Here is a 16722-nt window from a genome sequence, read left to right as displayed (position 1 = left end):
GGGGAAAGATTCAAAAGGGACTTAAGGGACAACTTTTTCATGCAGAGAATGGCTTATGTATGGAATGAGCTACCAAAGGAAGTGGTTGAGACCAGCAGAATTACAACATTTAAAAGGCATCCAGAAGGGTGTATGAATAGGAAAAGTTCAGAGCGATATGGACCAAATGCTGGCAAATGGGACTAGATTTATTTAGGATACCTGGCTGACATGGACAAATTGGACTAAAAAGGGTCTTTTTCCATGCCAAACATTCTGACTCAATATAAAATATTTATAAGTACGCACAGTTTTCCTTGCATTGATTTACATTAAATAACCACATTCTTTCACAATCATACCTGTTCTTCCTATACTCAAACTCAAATATTCTCATGTCTGTGTGTAAAGCGAAAAAGTAAAAACTCCTGCACAGAGATTGACAATCTAAAGGTTTAGAAAATGAACAATTGTTTACCTAGTGCTCGCCAAATCAAACAGAACAATAGAGTGAAGCAAACAAATGCCCAATTCCATTCGTGGGTATTTGTAATTGTTGATACACCAAGGAAGATGAATATAAGAGTTTCACTGACACTACTCCACATCTTCATGAAATACTTGATCGTGGTGCTAGATTTCATCGAAATATTTTCTTCCACATAGTACTTCATGCTCATTGAGCAGGCTATCAATCTGAAGAGGAAGGATTTTATTAATTCGTTTTCAAATAATATCACACAGACATCAACTCTAGAGATAGCTTCTTCTAAGACGATGACGACCTATCCCCTTCCCATTTAATGACAGACTTTCTCAGCCCCAGTAATTTGACAGATACAAATCACAATTTTCATGTTGCATTACTCCATGTACAATTTAAGATTTCTTTCTATAGAGTGATATCAACAATGTAGACTCAGTTCCTGCATATGTTGAGCTTACCTCGAAGGACTCTCCTGCTCCACCTTGCAAGTTACTTGGTGTGGTGCCCCTCAGATTAAACCACCACACTCTCTAATGCGAACACAGACCTATGGTCTGGTAGGACAACAGAGACTTTGCTTACTTACTTCGTGCTGAGCTGGCTTATTGCAGCCTAAGGTGCTGCAGAAGAAATGGAATTGGAAAGATTTTCTATGGACTTGGTTTGACTTTTAAAATCAATTCCAATTTTCAGATGAGGCATATGTTTTAAATTAATAGTTTGAATTTAAAATTTAATACAACATATCTTTCCCTTTAATTTTGTTTCATCTGTACCACCTTTGCAGATTTTGACCCGGTTTTCATCTCAGTTATGATGTCCAGTCATTTCATGACATTGGTGTCATGACGTAACCATAGCAAGAGTCCCCAAATTATTTCTGGAAGTTATAGTTGTGCCACACATGATTACTTTCCTTTTTTTTCTCTCCACAATTCAAGAATTGCCTGCTTTTACACCAGTTGATAAGATAGTCAGCCTAATTTTAATTATTCTGAAGTAGTTTACCTTTTCCTCCTAACAGCCTTTCAAGTATCAAGAGTTCGATAAAACTATGAATGCAATTAAGAAAATGGTCATGTGGAGTCAGAATCATAGAGATGTACAGCACAGAAACAGACCCTTCGATCCAACTCATCTATGCCAACCAGATATCCTATATAAATCACTTAAAACAAAACCTAATGGCTACATAAATGTTATATTTTGTCATGATTTATCTTTTTTTAAAAAATATGCACACTGGTTTTACTTGAAAACAGTTTGGCAAATGTAGTAATTTTAACCAGATGACTGCGGAGAATATGAATTCTATAATTGAGGCTGTAAATGTGGTTCAGTCAGGCAGCCCTGGTTATCATAAAAGAATGAATGTCAAGGATATTGAGGGCTGAATGCCAGAGGCAGTGAGAGGCGGTTCTATTGTCAACTGATTTATAAATAAAAGGGTGAATGGTGAGGGGTGCCAGCCTCTGAAAAGTTGCCCTTGTTCTATTCTCCCTTAAGTTATCCTGCCAATTTACCAGCACAAACTAAGTTCCATTTACCCATCTGTTTGGTCCTACATTGCCACGCAATACCACACAATTCTCAGCCACATTTTGAAATCCCTTCATGACACCACTCCTTCCCATGTCCCATATATTTGCACTCCATCAACTCTGCTCTTGATTATTCCAAGACTTTAATCATTTCATCATTGTCAGCTAATTTAGCAAGAAACGAAACCCTGGAATTTTCCCTCTCAACCTCTCGTACTCTCTGCTTCCACATAAGTGAAGATGTCTGGCCAAGCTTTCCGATCACGTGCTGTAACTTTTCAAGTATCGAGATGTCAAATCTTCCAATGAAATTCTGTGGGCATTTTATTACAGCATGAGATAAATACAGCATTTTCTTGTTAACTGGAAATGAGACCAAGAAAACAAAGCTGGTTTGGTATCTGACCATGGAAGATTCAAAGCAAGGTTTTTAAGTAAACAAATATACAGTGAACATGGCCTTTATTTTTTACTTTAAGAATTTTATGGGTCTTTTAGAGGCAACACAATTTTAAAGTTGCATTCTCGAACATTTTAAGTGTGCCGACTTGAATAATTTCTCCTCCCCTTAAACCCACTTCCAAACCAGCGCTAAATCTGAAATCTAGGTTGATCCTAATGTACAGTCCTTCAGAGAAGATGTTAAACCAAGAACTAATCTACCTTCAGAATTCAATGGACATTTGTAGAAGGAAAGTGAAGATGTCTGTTGTGTTTGGATCAATATTTATCCTTTGCCTAACATAAAAAGACAATTTGTCGGGCCATTATTACATTGTCTATGGAACTCTGCTGTGCAGGAAGTGGCTACTATGTTTATATTATAATTGTGATGAAAAAAAGAAATGATTTGGTGTAAAACATTTTGGGATGCCAAGAGGACATGAACAGGCATTGTGTAAACCCAAGTCTCTCACTGATACTTTTAACATTGTTTTTCAGATTATTGCTCAGAGAAGAATTTTTCATAATGGAGATGCACTTAATTTACTGACTGCCATGTACTATTCTTGTTTCAGATATCCAAGATTTGCAATTTGTCAAATATATTAGTCAGCTGCAAAATGTATAACAATTGTCAATATTAAAAGAACCTCAGTACAAAGAGCTGGAATTCACTGGACAGACACGTTCCGTTTAGAATATGGTTCATTCAAAAGGAGCTTTCACGCATTAAATAGCTGGTCCCCCACAGGTGGATGATGCACCTGTGGATAAAATTTTACAAAATTGTCTCCTTTGGACACACAGGCCCACCTGTGTCAATCACAGAAAACTATAAGTCATGTGAAACAGGAAAATGTCCTTGCTTACAAAAAAAATGTTTCCTGGCACAATGGTTGTTGCTGTGCCGCAGACAAAATGTCATTTAAAGTTCTCTTACCCAAGACTGACCATATTTGGGTAGATTTAGCTGAATATGACTTAGTAAAGTATCAAACTCCTACAGAACTTTTGGATGGTTTACATGTGGTAAGCCAATATGTAGAAATGTTTTTTTTAAAAATTCTCCACAATGGACAGATTTTGCATCCTCTGTGGGAGCAGCAAGTCTAACAACCACATACCTTTCTTGTTCTACACTCTTGCTCTGAATTATAAGCTAAGTTGCTGCAGAGAAAAAGGTGTATGTTAGCAGTTTTTAACACCCATGGATCTCATAGCATCTTTATCTTTCAAATGGGTACGTGAGGAACAAAAGATCGTTAATGTGTTGTTTTGCTACTAATAATGCAAAACAATTTCCACTGAAAAATACTTAAACTAATAAATGTATTACAGAGTATTTTCTTTATCAACAAACATTACAATTTTCAGTGCAGGCATAGCTAAGAATGAGGTACAAACTTGATGAAGCTACCACAAGATTACCTGTTTTTTTAAACAGCAGAAGCAACATTCTACAGCAGATTCTAACACATCTAGTTATTAATCATGTGGACAACTAAACAATAGGATAAAGTGGTGGTTGCTGCATGAATTTTTCTTTCCTCAATGATAGGGATGCTCAGCCCATCAGTGCAAAAGACATTCCTGACCCTGCTTCCATACCAGAAATGCTAAGTGAATGACCCAGCTCAGCTTCCTTCTGAGCTCCAGAACAATATGAATACAAAGTTCGGGCAACGACATTCACTCCTAGTAATGTTAAGGAATGGAATAAGGGCACTGGATAGGGAAAAAGGCTATGCATCTTAACATGTCAAACACTGTCAAAAAAAATTCCTGGATATGGGCAACAATGCAAAGCATTTGTTTTCCACCACAATTGTCTCCGAGAGGATGATGATGATGACCTGCCTTCTTGGAACCAGTTCATTACAGTACGGTTGAGAGAATTCCAGGATTTTGACCCAGTGACAATGAAGGAATAGCAATAGATTTCTAAGTCAGGATAGTATGAGACGACAGTAGAAAGTGTGGTGCTGGAAAAGCACAGCAGGTCAGTAAGCATCCGAGAAGCTTCAAATAAAGGGCTTCTGTATGAAACATCGATTCTCCTGCTCCTCGGACGCTGCCTGACCTGCCGTGCTTTTCCAGCACCACACTCTCAACTCTGATCTCCAGCCCTCACTTTCTACTAATGAGACTACAGTGGAACTTGCAAGAGGCTATATTCAAATCAAAGAAGCAGGCCATTCAGCCCATTGAGTTCACACTACCCCTCCAGATAGTATCCCACCCAGACCCATCCCTCTACCCTATTCCTGTAATTCTGCATTTCCCATGAATAACCCACCCAGCTTGCACGTCCCTACACACTCTGGGCAATTTAGCATGGCCAATCCACCTAACCTGCTCATCGTTGGACTGTGGGAGGAAACCAGAGCACTCAGAGGAAACCTGCACAAACAGGGGAGGATGTGCAAACTCCACCCAGTCACTTGAGGCTGGAATTGCACCTGGGTCCCTGGCACTGTGAGGCAGCAGTGCTAACCACAGAACTATTGTGCCACCCACATGTTTTACACTCACTTGTTTTGTCTAGATTTGGAGATGCCGGTGTTGGACTGGGGTTTACAAAGTTAAAAATCACAACACCAGGTTATAGTTGAACAGGTTTAATTGGAAGCACACTAGCTTTCGGAGGGACGCTCCTTCATCAGGTGATAGTGGAGGGCTCGATCGTAACACAGAATTGATAGCAAAAATTTACAGTGTGATGTAACTGAAATTATACATTGAAAAATTGATTGTCTGTTAAGCCTTCCATCTGTTAGAATACAGTGATAGTTACACATGAAAGAAGTGAAACTATCGCTGTATTCTAACAGATGAAAGGCTTAACAGACAATCAATTTTTCAATGTATAATTTCAGTTACATCACACTGTAACTTTTTGCTATAAATTCTGTGTTACAATCGAGCCCTCCACTATCACCTGATGAAGGAGCGTCGCTCCGAAAGCTAGTGTGCTTCCAATTAAACCTGTTCGACTATAACCTGATGTTGTGTGATTTTTAATTTTGTTTTGTCTAGATTCAATAGCTGCAAAGTTGGAAGTTGCTGTTGGAAGTAGCCTGGACAAACTGAACCATGTGAATGTACAAACTGCTGTCACACGGCAGTTTACTGTACTGATACTGTACTGTGTGTAAAGGTGACCAATGATGCAGCATTTACATGTGCTGCTTTTTCCTGGATGATGTCAAGACAGCACAGTTGAAGCTGGACTTAACTACACAAAACAGAAGGCATTCCATCACATACCAGACTTGTATACTTGGGAGAACGGATGGGTCTGGGGAGTCAGCCGGTGAGTTTCTTGTCACAGAATTTCTGGTCAATGCAACTCCACCCCTCCCCAACAGCCCCATCTCCCCAGGATGTTGATAGTAATGGATTCAGCAATGGCAATGTTACTGAATCTCAAGTTAGGATCGTCATTGTTGTGCACTATGTTGCCAATAATATCCATCAACCCAAATCTAAATCTTGTTCAGGTATTGCTACATGTGGCATGAACTACTTAATTACCTGAACACTTTGCAAACATCAGTGCACATTATCAGACGGGAAGGTCTTTGACTAAGTAGCTGCAAGTGACAGAACCTAGGACAATGAACGGAGTAACCAGGGCTGTTGTGGCACACACACTGGCAGTGCACCTACCCTGGACCTAGAGGCCCAGGTTCAAGTCCTACCTGCTCCAGAGATGTGCAATAATAACATCTCTGAACAGATTAATTGTAAAAGTAGGTTAAATAAAAAGTAAACTGAGGAACTAATCAATTGGAGAATGCGTGCTGGTGGTTAATAGATGAAAAAAAATAGTATGGGTGGTTCAGTGGTGGAGAAAAGAAACAAATCAGTTGTATGCAACAACACTCCTGGATATAAAAATGTAAAGTGAGGAACTCCTACAGTGAAGACCAGGTTCTGAAATGATTGACCTCCAACAACCATTATTATCTTCCTTTATGCTTAGTCTGATTCAAGCCACTGCAGGGGAACACCTGATTGCTGTTGACTTTGATTACTGAGGATCATTGATGCCCTGCTCAGTCAAACACTACTTTAATATCGACAGCAATCACTCTCTATTAAATTCTACTTGATTCATAAATACTGACTATGAATACATAGTTGGATCAGGCACAACTCAACATCTCATTGTTATAAATTAAGAATTCAGAAATCTTAAGTGCCCCATACCCTCAAAACACAAAAAAACAATTGACCTACTGCCACTGGCCCACCTTCTCCCAGTAGCCTCCTACAGTAGTCCCCCACTGCCCTGTACCTCCGGGGGATATGTTCCAGGACCTGCCGCAGAAGTCTGAAACCACAGATAGTAGTGAAGCCACTCATTCAAATGGGAATGTTACCACCTCCCCGGCAGCCCCCGGTTCCTGGTTCGGGAATGTTTCATGTAATATTTCCTACTGAAACTGCAGAAGCTGATTTCGCAGATACAGCAGTTCCCTGTACATTCTTCCTTCGCAGAAAGCAATCTAAAGCCTCTATTTAATTGGTCTATGCCACATTCGCAAGCAGAACACTCCAGATCCTAATGACCTGCTGCATAAAAAAGCTTTCTTGTGTCACCATTGGCAAACAAAACAAAAATCATGTTAAATATATGCCCTCTTGCCTTAGATACATCCAACAAGGGGAAAAATAAAGATTATTCTCATATCTGTTCGGCCCGGATCTCTCTCAATTTTGAAAGCACAGATGCCTGTCTTCAATATGTTTGTTAAGTCCACATGATAGTGAGAAACAGTTACATAGAAATACTGAAGATAGGAGCTAGGAGAGACCATTTGGCCCTTCGAGCCTGCTCCACCATTCATCATGATCATAGCTGATTGTCTAACTCAATAGTCTAATCCTGCTTTCTCCCCATAACCTTTGATCCCATTTGGCCTATGTGCTATATCTAGCTGCCCCTCGAATACATTCAATGTTTTGACATCAACTACTTCCTGTGGTAATGAATTCCACAGTCTCACCATTCGCTGGGTGAAGAAATGTCTCCTCATCTCTATCCTAAATGGTCCACCCTGAATCCTCAGACTGTGACCCCTGGTTTGGGACACCCCCACAATCGGGAACATCCTCCCAGCATCTACCCTGCCTCGTCCCGATAGAATTTTATAAGTCTCTGAGATCACCCCTCATTCACCTGAACTCCAGTGAAAACAATCCTAACCTAGTCAATCTATCCTCCTAAGTCAATCCCACCATCCCCAGAATCATCCTGGTAAACCTTCACTGCACTCCCTCGAGAGCAAGAGTGTCCTTCCTCAGAAAAGGAGACCAAAACTGCACACAATATTCTAAGTGTGACCTCATCAAGGCTCTGTTTAACTGCAGCAACATATCCCTGCTACTGGAAACCTCTCGCAATGAAGACCAATATACTGTTTGCCTTCTTTCTGCATGCTGTACCTGCATGCTCACTTTCAGCAACTGCTGCACAAGGATACCAGGTCCCACTGCATATTCCCCTCTCCCAATTTACAGCCATTCAGGTAGTAACCTGTATTTTTGTTTGTGCTTCCAAAGTTAATGACCTCACATTTATCCAAATTATACTGCATCAGACAATGATTTACCCACTCACCCAAACTGCCCAGCTCATGCTGAAGCATCTCTGCATCCTTGTCACAGTTTACCCTCCCAACTTAGTACCATCTGCAAACTTTGAGATGTTACGTTTAGTTCCCTCATTCAAATTATCAATTTATATTGTGAAAAGCTAGGGTCCAAGCGCAATCCCTATGGTACTCCCACTATTTACTGTCTACCAATTTGAAAAGGATCTTTGTTTCCTCTCTGCCAACCAGTTTTCTATCCACCTCAATACACTTCCCCCAATCTCATGAACTTTAATCTCGCACAATAATCTTTTATGCGGGACTTTGTCAAACGCTGTCTGAAAGTCCAAACAGATCACATCGATCGGCTCCCTCTTGTCAACTCTACTCGTTACATCCTCATATAGAATTCCAACAGATTTGTCAAGTATGATCGCCCCTTCATAAATTCATGCTGACTCTGTCTGATTCTGCCACTGATTTCTAAATACTCCGATATAAAGTCCTTGATAATGGACTTGAGAATTTTCTCCATTACCAATGTTAGGCTTGCTGGTCTATAATTCCCTGGTTTCTCTCTACCGCCCTGTTTTTCCCACAGTTGACCAAAATGAACACAGTAGCGGTTACCCAAGCCAGAAACTTCGCTGGACCCAACACAGAAATACTCTGACGACAAGAAAACAATAAAGGAAGGGATGTTCTATGGCAAGCGCATCAGCTCTCAACTCCCCTAAGCCATGGTAAACTTGTTAGCAAGATTAGATCACAAAATTGTGTTGAAGGTAGGAGACAGAGGATGGTGTGGGAGAGTTTTTTTCCCAGACTGGAGACCTGTGACCAGCGATGTGCCACAAGGATCGGTGTTAGGTTCCTTGCTTTTTGTCATTTATATAAGTGATGTGGATGTGAATGTCGGAGGATTAGTTAGTAAGTTTGCAGATGACACCAAAGTTAGTGGGATAGCGGACAGTGCAGAAGGTTATGGCAAAGTAGAAGGAGACCTTAATCAGATGGGCTGAGGATTGACAGATGGATTTGGTTAGATAAATGTGAGCTGTGGATTTTGGCAAGGCAAATCAGGGCAGGACTTATACATTTAATGGTCGCATCCTTGGAGTGTTGCCAAACAAAGAGACCTTAGGATGCAGGTTCATAGTTCCTTGAAGGTGGAATGGTAGGTTGACAGGATCGTGAAACTGGTGTTTGGTACCATTTTTGGTCACTGCATTAAGTATAAGAGCTGGGAGGTCATGCTGCGGCTGTATAGGTCATTGGTGAGGACCCTTTTGCAATATTGCATTCAATTCTGGATTCCCTGCTTTTAGAGAGATGTTGCTGAACTTGAAAAGAGGCAGAAACAATTTTCAAGGATGTTGCTGGGGTTGGAAACTTGAGCTACAGGGAGAGGCTGAAAAGGCTGGGGCTGTTTTCCCTGGAGTGACCCAAGTTGAGGAGCGACTTCATAGGAGGTTTATAAAATCATGAGGAGCTTGGATAGGGTGAATAGCCAACATCTTTTTCCCAGGGTATGGGAGTTCAAAACTAGAGGGCATGGGTTGAAGGTGAGACGGGAAAGAGACAAGGACCTGAGGGATAACTTTTTCATGCAGAAGGTGTTGCATACATAGAATGAGCTGTCAGATAAAGTGGTGGAGGCTGGCACAATTCCCACATTTAAAAGACATCTGGATGGGTTCATGCATAAAGTCATAGCGAGGTGCAGCACAGAAACAGACCCATTGGTCCAACTTGTCCATGCCAATCGGATATCCTAAGTTAATCTGGTCCCATTTGCCAGCCCATTTGACTATTATCCCTCTCAACCCATCCTATTCATTTACCCATCCAAACGTCTTTCAAAATGTTGTAATTGTATCAGCCTCCACCACTGCATCCGGCGGCTCATTCCATACACGCACATCCCTCTGCACGAAAAGTTTTCCCGTTTCCCTGCTCACCTTAAACCTACGCTCTCTAGTTCTGGGCACCCCCACCCCAGGGAAAAGAGCATGTCTATTTACCCTATCCATCCCTCTAATGATTTTATGAACCTCTATAAAGGTCACCCTTCAGTCTCCAATAGTCCAGGAAAAACAGCCCTAGTCTATTCAACCTCTCTTTCTAGCTCAAACCCTTCAACCCTGGCAACATCCTTGTAATTTTTTCCTGAACCCTTTCAGGTTTCACAACATCCTTCCTATAGCAGGGAGACCAGAATTGTATGCAGTATTCCAAAAGTGACCTAGATAATATCCTATACATCCACACATGACCTCCCAACTCCTATACTCAATGCACTGACCAATAAAGGCAAGCATACCGAATGTCTTCTTCACTATCCTATCTACCCGCAACTCCACTTTCAAGGAACTATGAACCTGCACTCCAAGGTCTCTTTGTTCTGCAACATTCTCTAGGAGCTTATCATAAAGTATTTAAGTCCTGCCCTGATTTGTCTTTCCAAAATGCAGCACTTCACATTCATCTAAACAGAATTCCATCTTCCTTGGCCAATAGTCCCATCTGACCAAGACCCCACTATACTCTGAGGTACCCTTCTTTGCTGTCCACCACATTTCAAGTGTTCATGCCATCTGCAAACTTACTAACCACATCTCCAATAGTCATATCCAAATCATTTATATAAAATGACAAAAAGCAGTAGACCCAGCACCGACCCTTGTGGCACACCACTGGTCACCGGTCTCCAAGTCTGAAAAGTTACCCTCCACCACCACCCTCTGTCTTCTACTGTCAAGCCGGCTCTATCTAAATAGCTAGTTCTCCCTCTATTCTATGTGAGCTAACCTTGCAAACCAGTCCACCAGGAGGAACTTTGTTGAACACCTTACTGAAGTCCATACAGATCAAGTCCACTGCTCTTCCCTCATCAATCCTCTTTGCTATTTCTTCAAACAAAAAAAGCTCAAGTTTGTGAGAAATTTCCCACGGACAAAATGATGTTGACTATCCCTGATCAATCCTTGCCTTTTCAAATACATGTAAATCCTATGATTCCCTTCAACAACTTGTCTACCAGTGATGTCAGACTCGTTGGTCTATAGTTCTCTGGCTTGTCCTAACCACCTTTCTTAAATAGTGGCACCACGTTAGCCACCCTACAGTCCTCCGGCACCTCATCCATGGCTATCGATGATACAAATACCTTAGCAAGGGGCTAAGCAATCATTTCCCTTGCTTTCCAGCATTCTAGGGTACACCTGATCAGGTTCTGGGATTTATTCACTTTTATGCTTTTTAAGATGCACAGCATCACCATCTCTGGAATATGGATATTTTTCCAACATGTCGCTAATTAATTCCCCTCATTCTCTATCTTCCATAATCCTTCTCCACAGTAAGCATTTATGCAAAATACTTGTTTAGTATTTCCGACATCTCCTGTAGTTATACACATAGGTAGCCTTGCTGATCTTTAAGAGGCTCTATTCTCTCCCTAGTTACCCTTTTATCCTCAATGTATTTGCAGAATCCTTTTGATTTTCCTTAACCTATTTGCCAAAGCTATCTCCTGTCCTCTTTTTGCTCTCCTGATTTCCCTCTTAAGTACACTCCTACTGCCTTTATACTCCTTTTTTTTTAGATTAGATTAGACTTACAGTGTGGAAACAGGCCCTTCGGCCCAACAAGTCCACACCGACCCGCCGAAGCGCAACCCACCCATACCCCTACATTTACCACTTACCTAACACTATGGGCAATTTATCCTGGCCAATTCACCTAACCCGCACATCTTTGGACTGTGGGAGGAAACCGGAGCACCCGGAGGAAACCCACGCAGACACGGGGAGAACGTGCAAACTCCACACAGTCAGTCGCCTGAGTCGGGAATTGAACCCGGGTCTACAGGCGCTGTGAGACAGCAGTGCTAACCACTGTGCCACCGTGCCGCCGTAGGAATCCTCTAGGGATTCACTCAATCTCTGCTGTCACATATGCTTCCTTTTTGTTCTTAACTAAAGTCTCAATTTCTCTAGTCATCCTGCAGTCCCTACCAGTCTTGCCTTTCTCCTAACAGGAATATAGTCTCTGGACTCTCACTATCTCATTGTTGAAAGCTTCCCGTTTTCCAGCTGTCCCTTTAGCTGCAAGCATTTGCCCTCAATCAACTTTTGAAAGTTCATGCCTAATACTATCAAAATTGACCTACCTCCAATTTAGAAGTTTAACACTTTAGATCCAGTCTATCCTTTTCAGTCACTATTCTAAAATTAATAGCATTACGGTCATTCGTCCCAAAGCACTCCTGCACTGCCACCTCAGTCACCTGCCCTGCCTTATTTCCCAAGAATAGGTCACATTTTCTCTAATAGCTATATTCATATAAGGGGTTTAGAGGCATAGGGGCCAAATCCTGGCAAATGGGACTAGCTTAATTGAGGGTATCTGGTCGGCATGGACGAGATGGACCAAAAGGTCTGTTTCTGTGCTGTCCAACTCTAACTCTGTCCACCAATGATTGGGCACAAATCAGGATTGTGATCAAATATTCTTCACTTGTCTGGATTAGCGCAGCTCCAACACTCAAGAAGAGTGACAATATGCAAAATAAAGTATCCTCCTTCATCGGCATCCCATCCCCACCATCAACATTCACTTCCTCCAACATCAATGCTCCATGGCTGTAGTCTCTACCAGGTTTTATCAACACCATCTTACAAATATGTAACTCTGACACCTGGAAGAACAAGGGCACCAGGTGCATGAAAGCACCAAGCACACAGTTCCTTCCCAATACTTCCCAGACTAATCTGAAAATATATCAATACTTCATTATTGCAGGGTTGAAATCCTGGAACTTCCCAACAGCAGGAGAGTTTACATCCACAGACTGCAGCGGTTCAATATGGCAGCTGTCCATCACCTTTTCAGGCATAGTAAGGGATAGCCATTGAATATTGCCTTTATAAGCAGTCCCCACATTTCATTATTCTAGAAAAGACGAACTTTCATCATCCTTCACACAAGCAACACCAATTTCTGTTTAAGAAAGAAACAACAAAACATTTACAGCCCAGGAACAGGCCCTTCGGCCCTCCAAGCCTGAGCCGATCCAAATGTATTGTCTAAACCTGTCGGTCAATTCCTAAGCATTTGTATCCCTCTGCTCCCCCCCTACTCATGCATCTGTCCAGACGCATCTTAAATGAATCTACCGTGCCTGCCTCTACCACCTCTGCTAGCAACACATTCCAAGCACACCACCCTCTGTGAAAAGTTGACGTTTCAGGCAAAAGCCCTTTAATCGGAATAAAGGGTTTTTTGCCCGAAACGTCGATTTTCCTGCTCCTCAGATGCTGCCTGACCTGCTGTGCTTTTCCAGCACCACTCTAACCTTGACTCTGATCTGCAGTCCTGACTTTCATCTCATTCCAATTACTGGCCTAACGAAGTTTTTCTGTAAGTGCTTTCATAAGTACTGGTGACCTGTACAATACACAGTACCCCAAATGCGGTCTCATCTCACCTATTTCAACATGAGCAGCATTGCAATCACTTAAGGTTACTTTCTCATGATCACATGTTTGAGGCATAAAATGGTGTGTTTGTGGAAACCACAACATTATCCAGTGGTGGGAAGCTGACTGTTCAGAGCTTCCCTTTAAGACACAGATAACGAAGAGGAGAAAACCTGCTTTACTATACGTTTTCATATGCGTGCTGTTCCCATTCACCTCAGCAGCAAAGATTCTTTAGTAACACGCCCTGTCAACCGCTCTTCCACCCTTTCTGCAACGTAAATTAAATTGTTCAGGAAACGGTTTGTGGTTTTTGTTTTTAAGCCTGATGTCAGAATCAAGCACAGGCTGAAATTCTGCAAGTTTCATTTCTGAGAAATTTAATAAAAGGCAGGGGGACCTTTTAGAAAACAGTCCTTCAAGAAGGGTTTTTCCTCCAAAACCGCAACTCAGTATCTAACAGGAAATCCAATTGACCTACAATTTGCATCACTATTGGCTAGTGGTCAATAATCCCCTGGGATCGGGGAGTCCAGAACTAGAGGGCATAGGTTTAGGTTGAGATGGGAAAGATATAAAAGAAACCTAAGGGGCAACTTTTTCACGCAGAGGATGGTACTTGTATGGAATGAGTTACGAGTGGATGTGGTGGAAGCTGGTACAATTGCAACATTTAAGAGGCATTTGGATGGGTATATGAATAGGAAGGGTTTGGAGGGATATGGGCCGGGTGCTGGCAGGTGGGACTAGATTGGGTTGGGATATCTGATCGGCATGGACGGGTTGGACTGAAGGGTCTGTTTCCATGCTGTACATCTCTATGACTCTACGACAAGCGGCCGAGTTAACAAAATCAATTATTTGCTTATGTAGCACCAACATTTTAAATGAAAATTTTCCCATAAACTAACGTCTATACAATATCAGTGGACCAATATTTTAATTGATAAAAATAATATTCATCTTAAATAGTGGTTTAAAACAGGCAGAATAGAAGGCAACAAAATGATGGGCAAATACTGGAGTATTAAAGGGTCTCTCCGATATGCAAGAGAAGCTTTCTAGAAGTGCTTCACAGACAAGCAGATAAAAGCAGGGAATTCAAATTGGTTCCAAAAGATTGTTTCTTTTATTTTATAAACAAGACAAACAAAGTTGGAGATCAAGGTCCATAAGCAGCAAAACCAAAGCAATTAAAAGTCTCTGCCAAAAAGTTATGTAATAGGGGAAAATATAAAAGAGGCCAACTCAGAAACAAAGTCTTCTTGACGACATTGAATGCAGTTTGAAACAATTTTCAGCCCTCAATCAGGGAGGGGCTAAAAAGAAAGGATCTTTGAAGGTTTTGGGGAGCAGAGGGATCAACATGGATCAGGTGTGTGTGGTGGGCAGAGAGGATTTTAAAATAGCATTTTCATGTTACATTGCCATCTATGGAAGATGGGAAACCCAGAAAGGGGATCACTTGTACACATTACCTTCAGTTTGTACACAGTAAAAGGGCATCGAATACCGAAGCAAAGGAGGTTATATTAAGCCAATATCAAACATAATTTTTAGCTTCAAATGGAGTATTGCACTCAGTTGTATGCACCAATCTTCAAAGAAAAATATCAAGACTTTTCATTGCAGGTAAGATTACAGAGTACAGCACCAGGGATGAGAAAACTCAGTTACATAGAGGGGAGGAGAAGTGGGTCTGTATTCCTTGGAGAAAAGGCACCAAATGGCTCAGGGAGATTCAGAAATATTCAAAATCATGAATGTTCTAAACAGAGGACATGGTAATGGAAGGATGGGAGGAGAGGTTGCAGAAACTCAGATTGTTTTCACTGGTAAACGGAGGCTGAGGGGTAACCTGACAGAGATCAGGTATAGATAGGGTAGATGGTCAGAGGCTTTTTTTCCCCCACGAGGATGGAAAGGTCAACTACAAGAGAGCACAGATTCAAGGTGAGGGGGGCAAGTTTGGGGAGAAATGTGTGGAAAATCTTTCATAGAGAAGATTGGGGGTATGTGGAATTCATTGCCAATGGAGATGGGGGAGCAGGTACGTTAGCAACGTATAAGGTCCAACTTGATAGACACATTAACTGGAGGTGAACAGAGGGATAGAAATCACATATGGGCTATAAGAAGCAGATCTAATTTAAGAAATAGGAATCGGTGTAAGCATGATGAGCAAAAGAGCTTGTTCCTGTTTATTGTGCTTTGTTCTTTGTAAGTTGGAGGGGATTCTGACAGACAGGATTTACATGCATTTGGAAAGGCAAGGACTGATGAGGAATAGTCAACATGGCTTTGGGTATGGGAAATTATGTCTCATTAATATGATTTAGTTTTTTTGAAGAGGTGACAAAGAAGACTGATGAAGGCAGAGTGATAGACATTGTCAATTTGGACATTCAACAAAGTTCCACGTGGTAGAACGATAGTGGTTTCAAGTTAGGAGACAGAGGGGTGGTAGTAGAGGGTTGCATTTTGAACTGGTGTGTCCCAAGATTCGGTGCTGGGTCCACTGCCTTTCATCAGTTATATAAATGATTTGGATGTGAATATAGAAGTTTTGGACACTGAAGAAGATTATCTCACGAGTACAATGGGGCCTAGATCAGATAGGCCAATGGGCTGAGGAGAGGCAGATGGGAGTTGAATTTAGATAAATAGGAGGCATTGCATGTTGGTGAGGCAAATCAGGGCTGCACTTGTATAGTTAATGGTATGGCTGTGGGGAGTGTTGCCAAACAAAGAGACCTAGGAGTGCAGATGCATAGCTCTTTGAAAATGGAGTTGCAGGTAGACAGGACATGAAGGCAGCATTTGGCATGCTTGCCTTCGTTGGTTGGAGCACTGAGTATCAGAGTTAGGACTTGATGCGGCAGTTATACGGTACATTGGGGAGGCCACTTTTCGAATACTGCGTACAATTCTGGTCACCCTTCTACAGGAAGGATGTTGTTAAACTTGAGAGGGTGCAGAAATTATTTACAAGGATGTAGCCAGGACTGGAGGGTTTGAGCTGTAGGGAAAGGGTAATTAGGTTGAGGCTTTTTTTTTTAAAACCTGCAGCGTCAGAAGCTGAGGAATATTTTATAAACTTGTATAAAATCAATGAGTGGAAAGAATAGGGTGAATAGCCAAGGTTTCTTTCATAAGGTGGAAGAGTCTAAAACTAGAGGGTGTAAGTT

The 16722-nt window shown here is 41.5% G+C and overlaps 1 protein-coding gene across 2 annotated transcripts in view; it reads right to left on the bottom strand.

Annotated features, from left to right (window-relative positions):
• Window positions 1-16722, bottom strand: part of slc9a2 (solute carrier family 9 member 2) — an 88256-nt gene that overhangs the window by 28682 nt on the left and 42852 nt on the right. For both annotated transcript variants that reach the window (XM_060826017.1, XM_060826016.1), the window contains exon 4: window positions 458-675. In XM_060826017.1, coding sequence (XP_060682000.1) covers window positions 458-675 — 218 coding nt within the window. The remainder of the gene's footprint in view (window positions 1-457; window positions 676-16722) is intronic.

This window comes from Hemiscyllium ocellatum, chromosome 6, assembly GCF_020745735.1.
Source record: "Hemiscyllium ocellatum isolate sHemOce1 chromosome 6, sHemOce1.pat.X.cur, whole genome shotgun sequence".
NCBI classification, from domain to species: domain Eukaryota; kingdom Metazoa; phylum Chordata; class Chondrichthyes; order Orectolobiformes; family Hemiscylliidae; genus Hemiscyllium; species Hemiscyllium ocellatum.
This window is presented reverse-complemented; position numbering and strand designations above follow the sequence as displayed.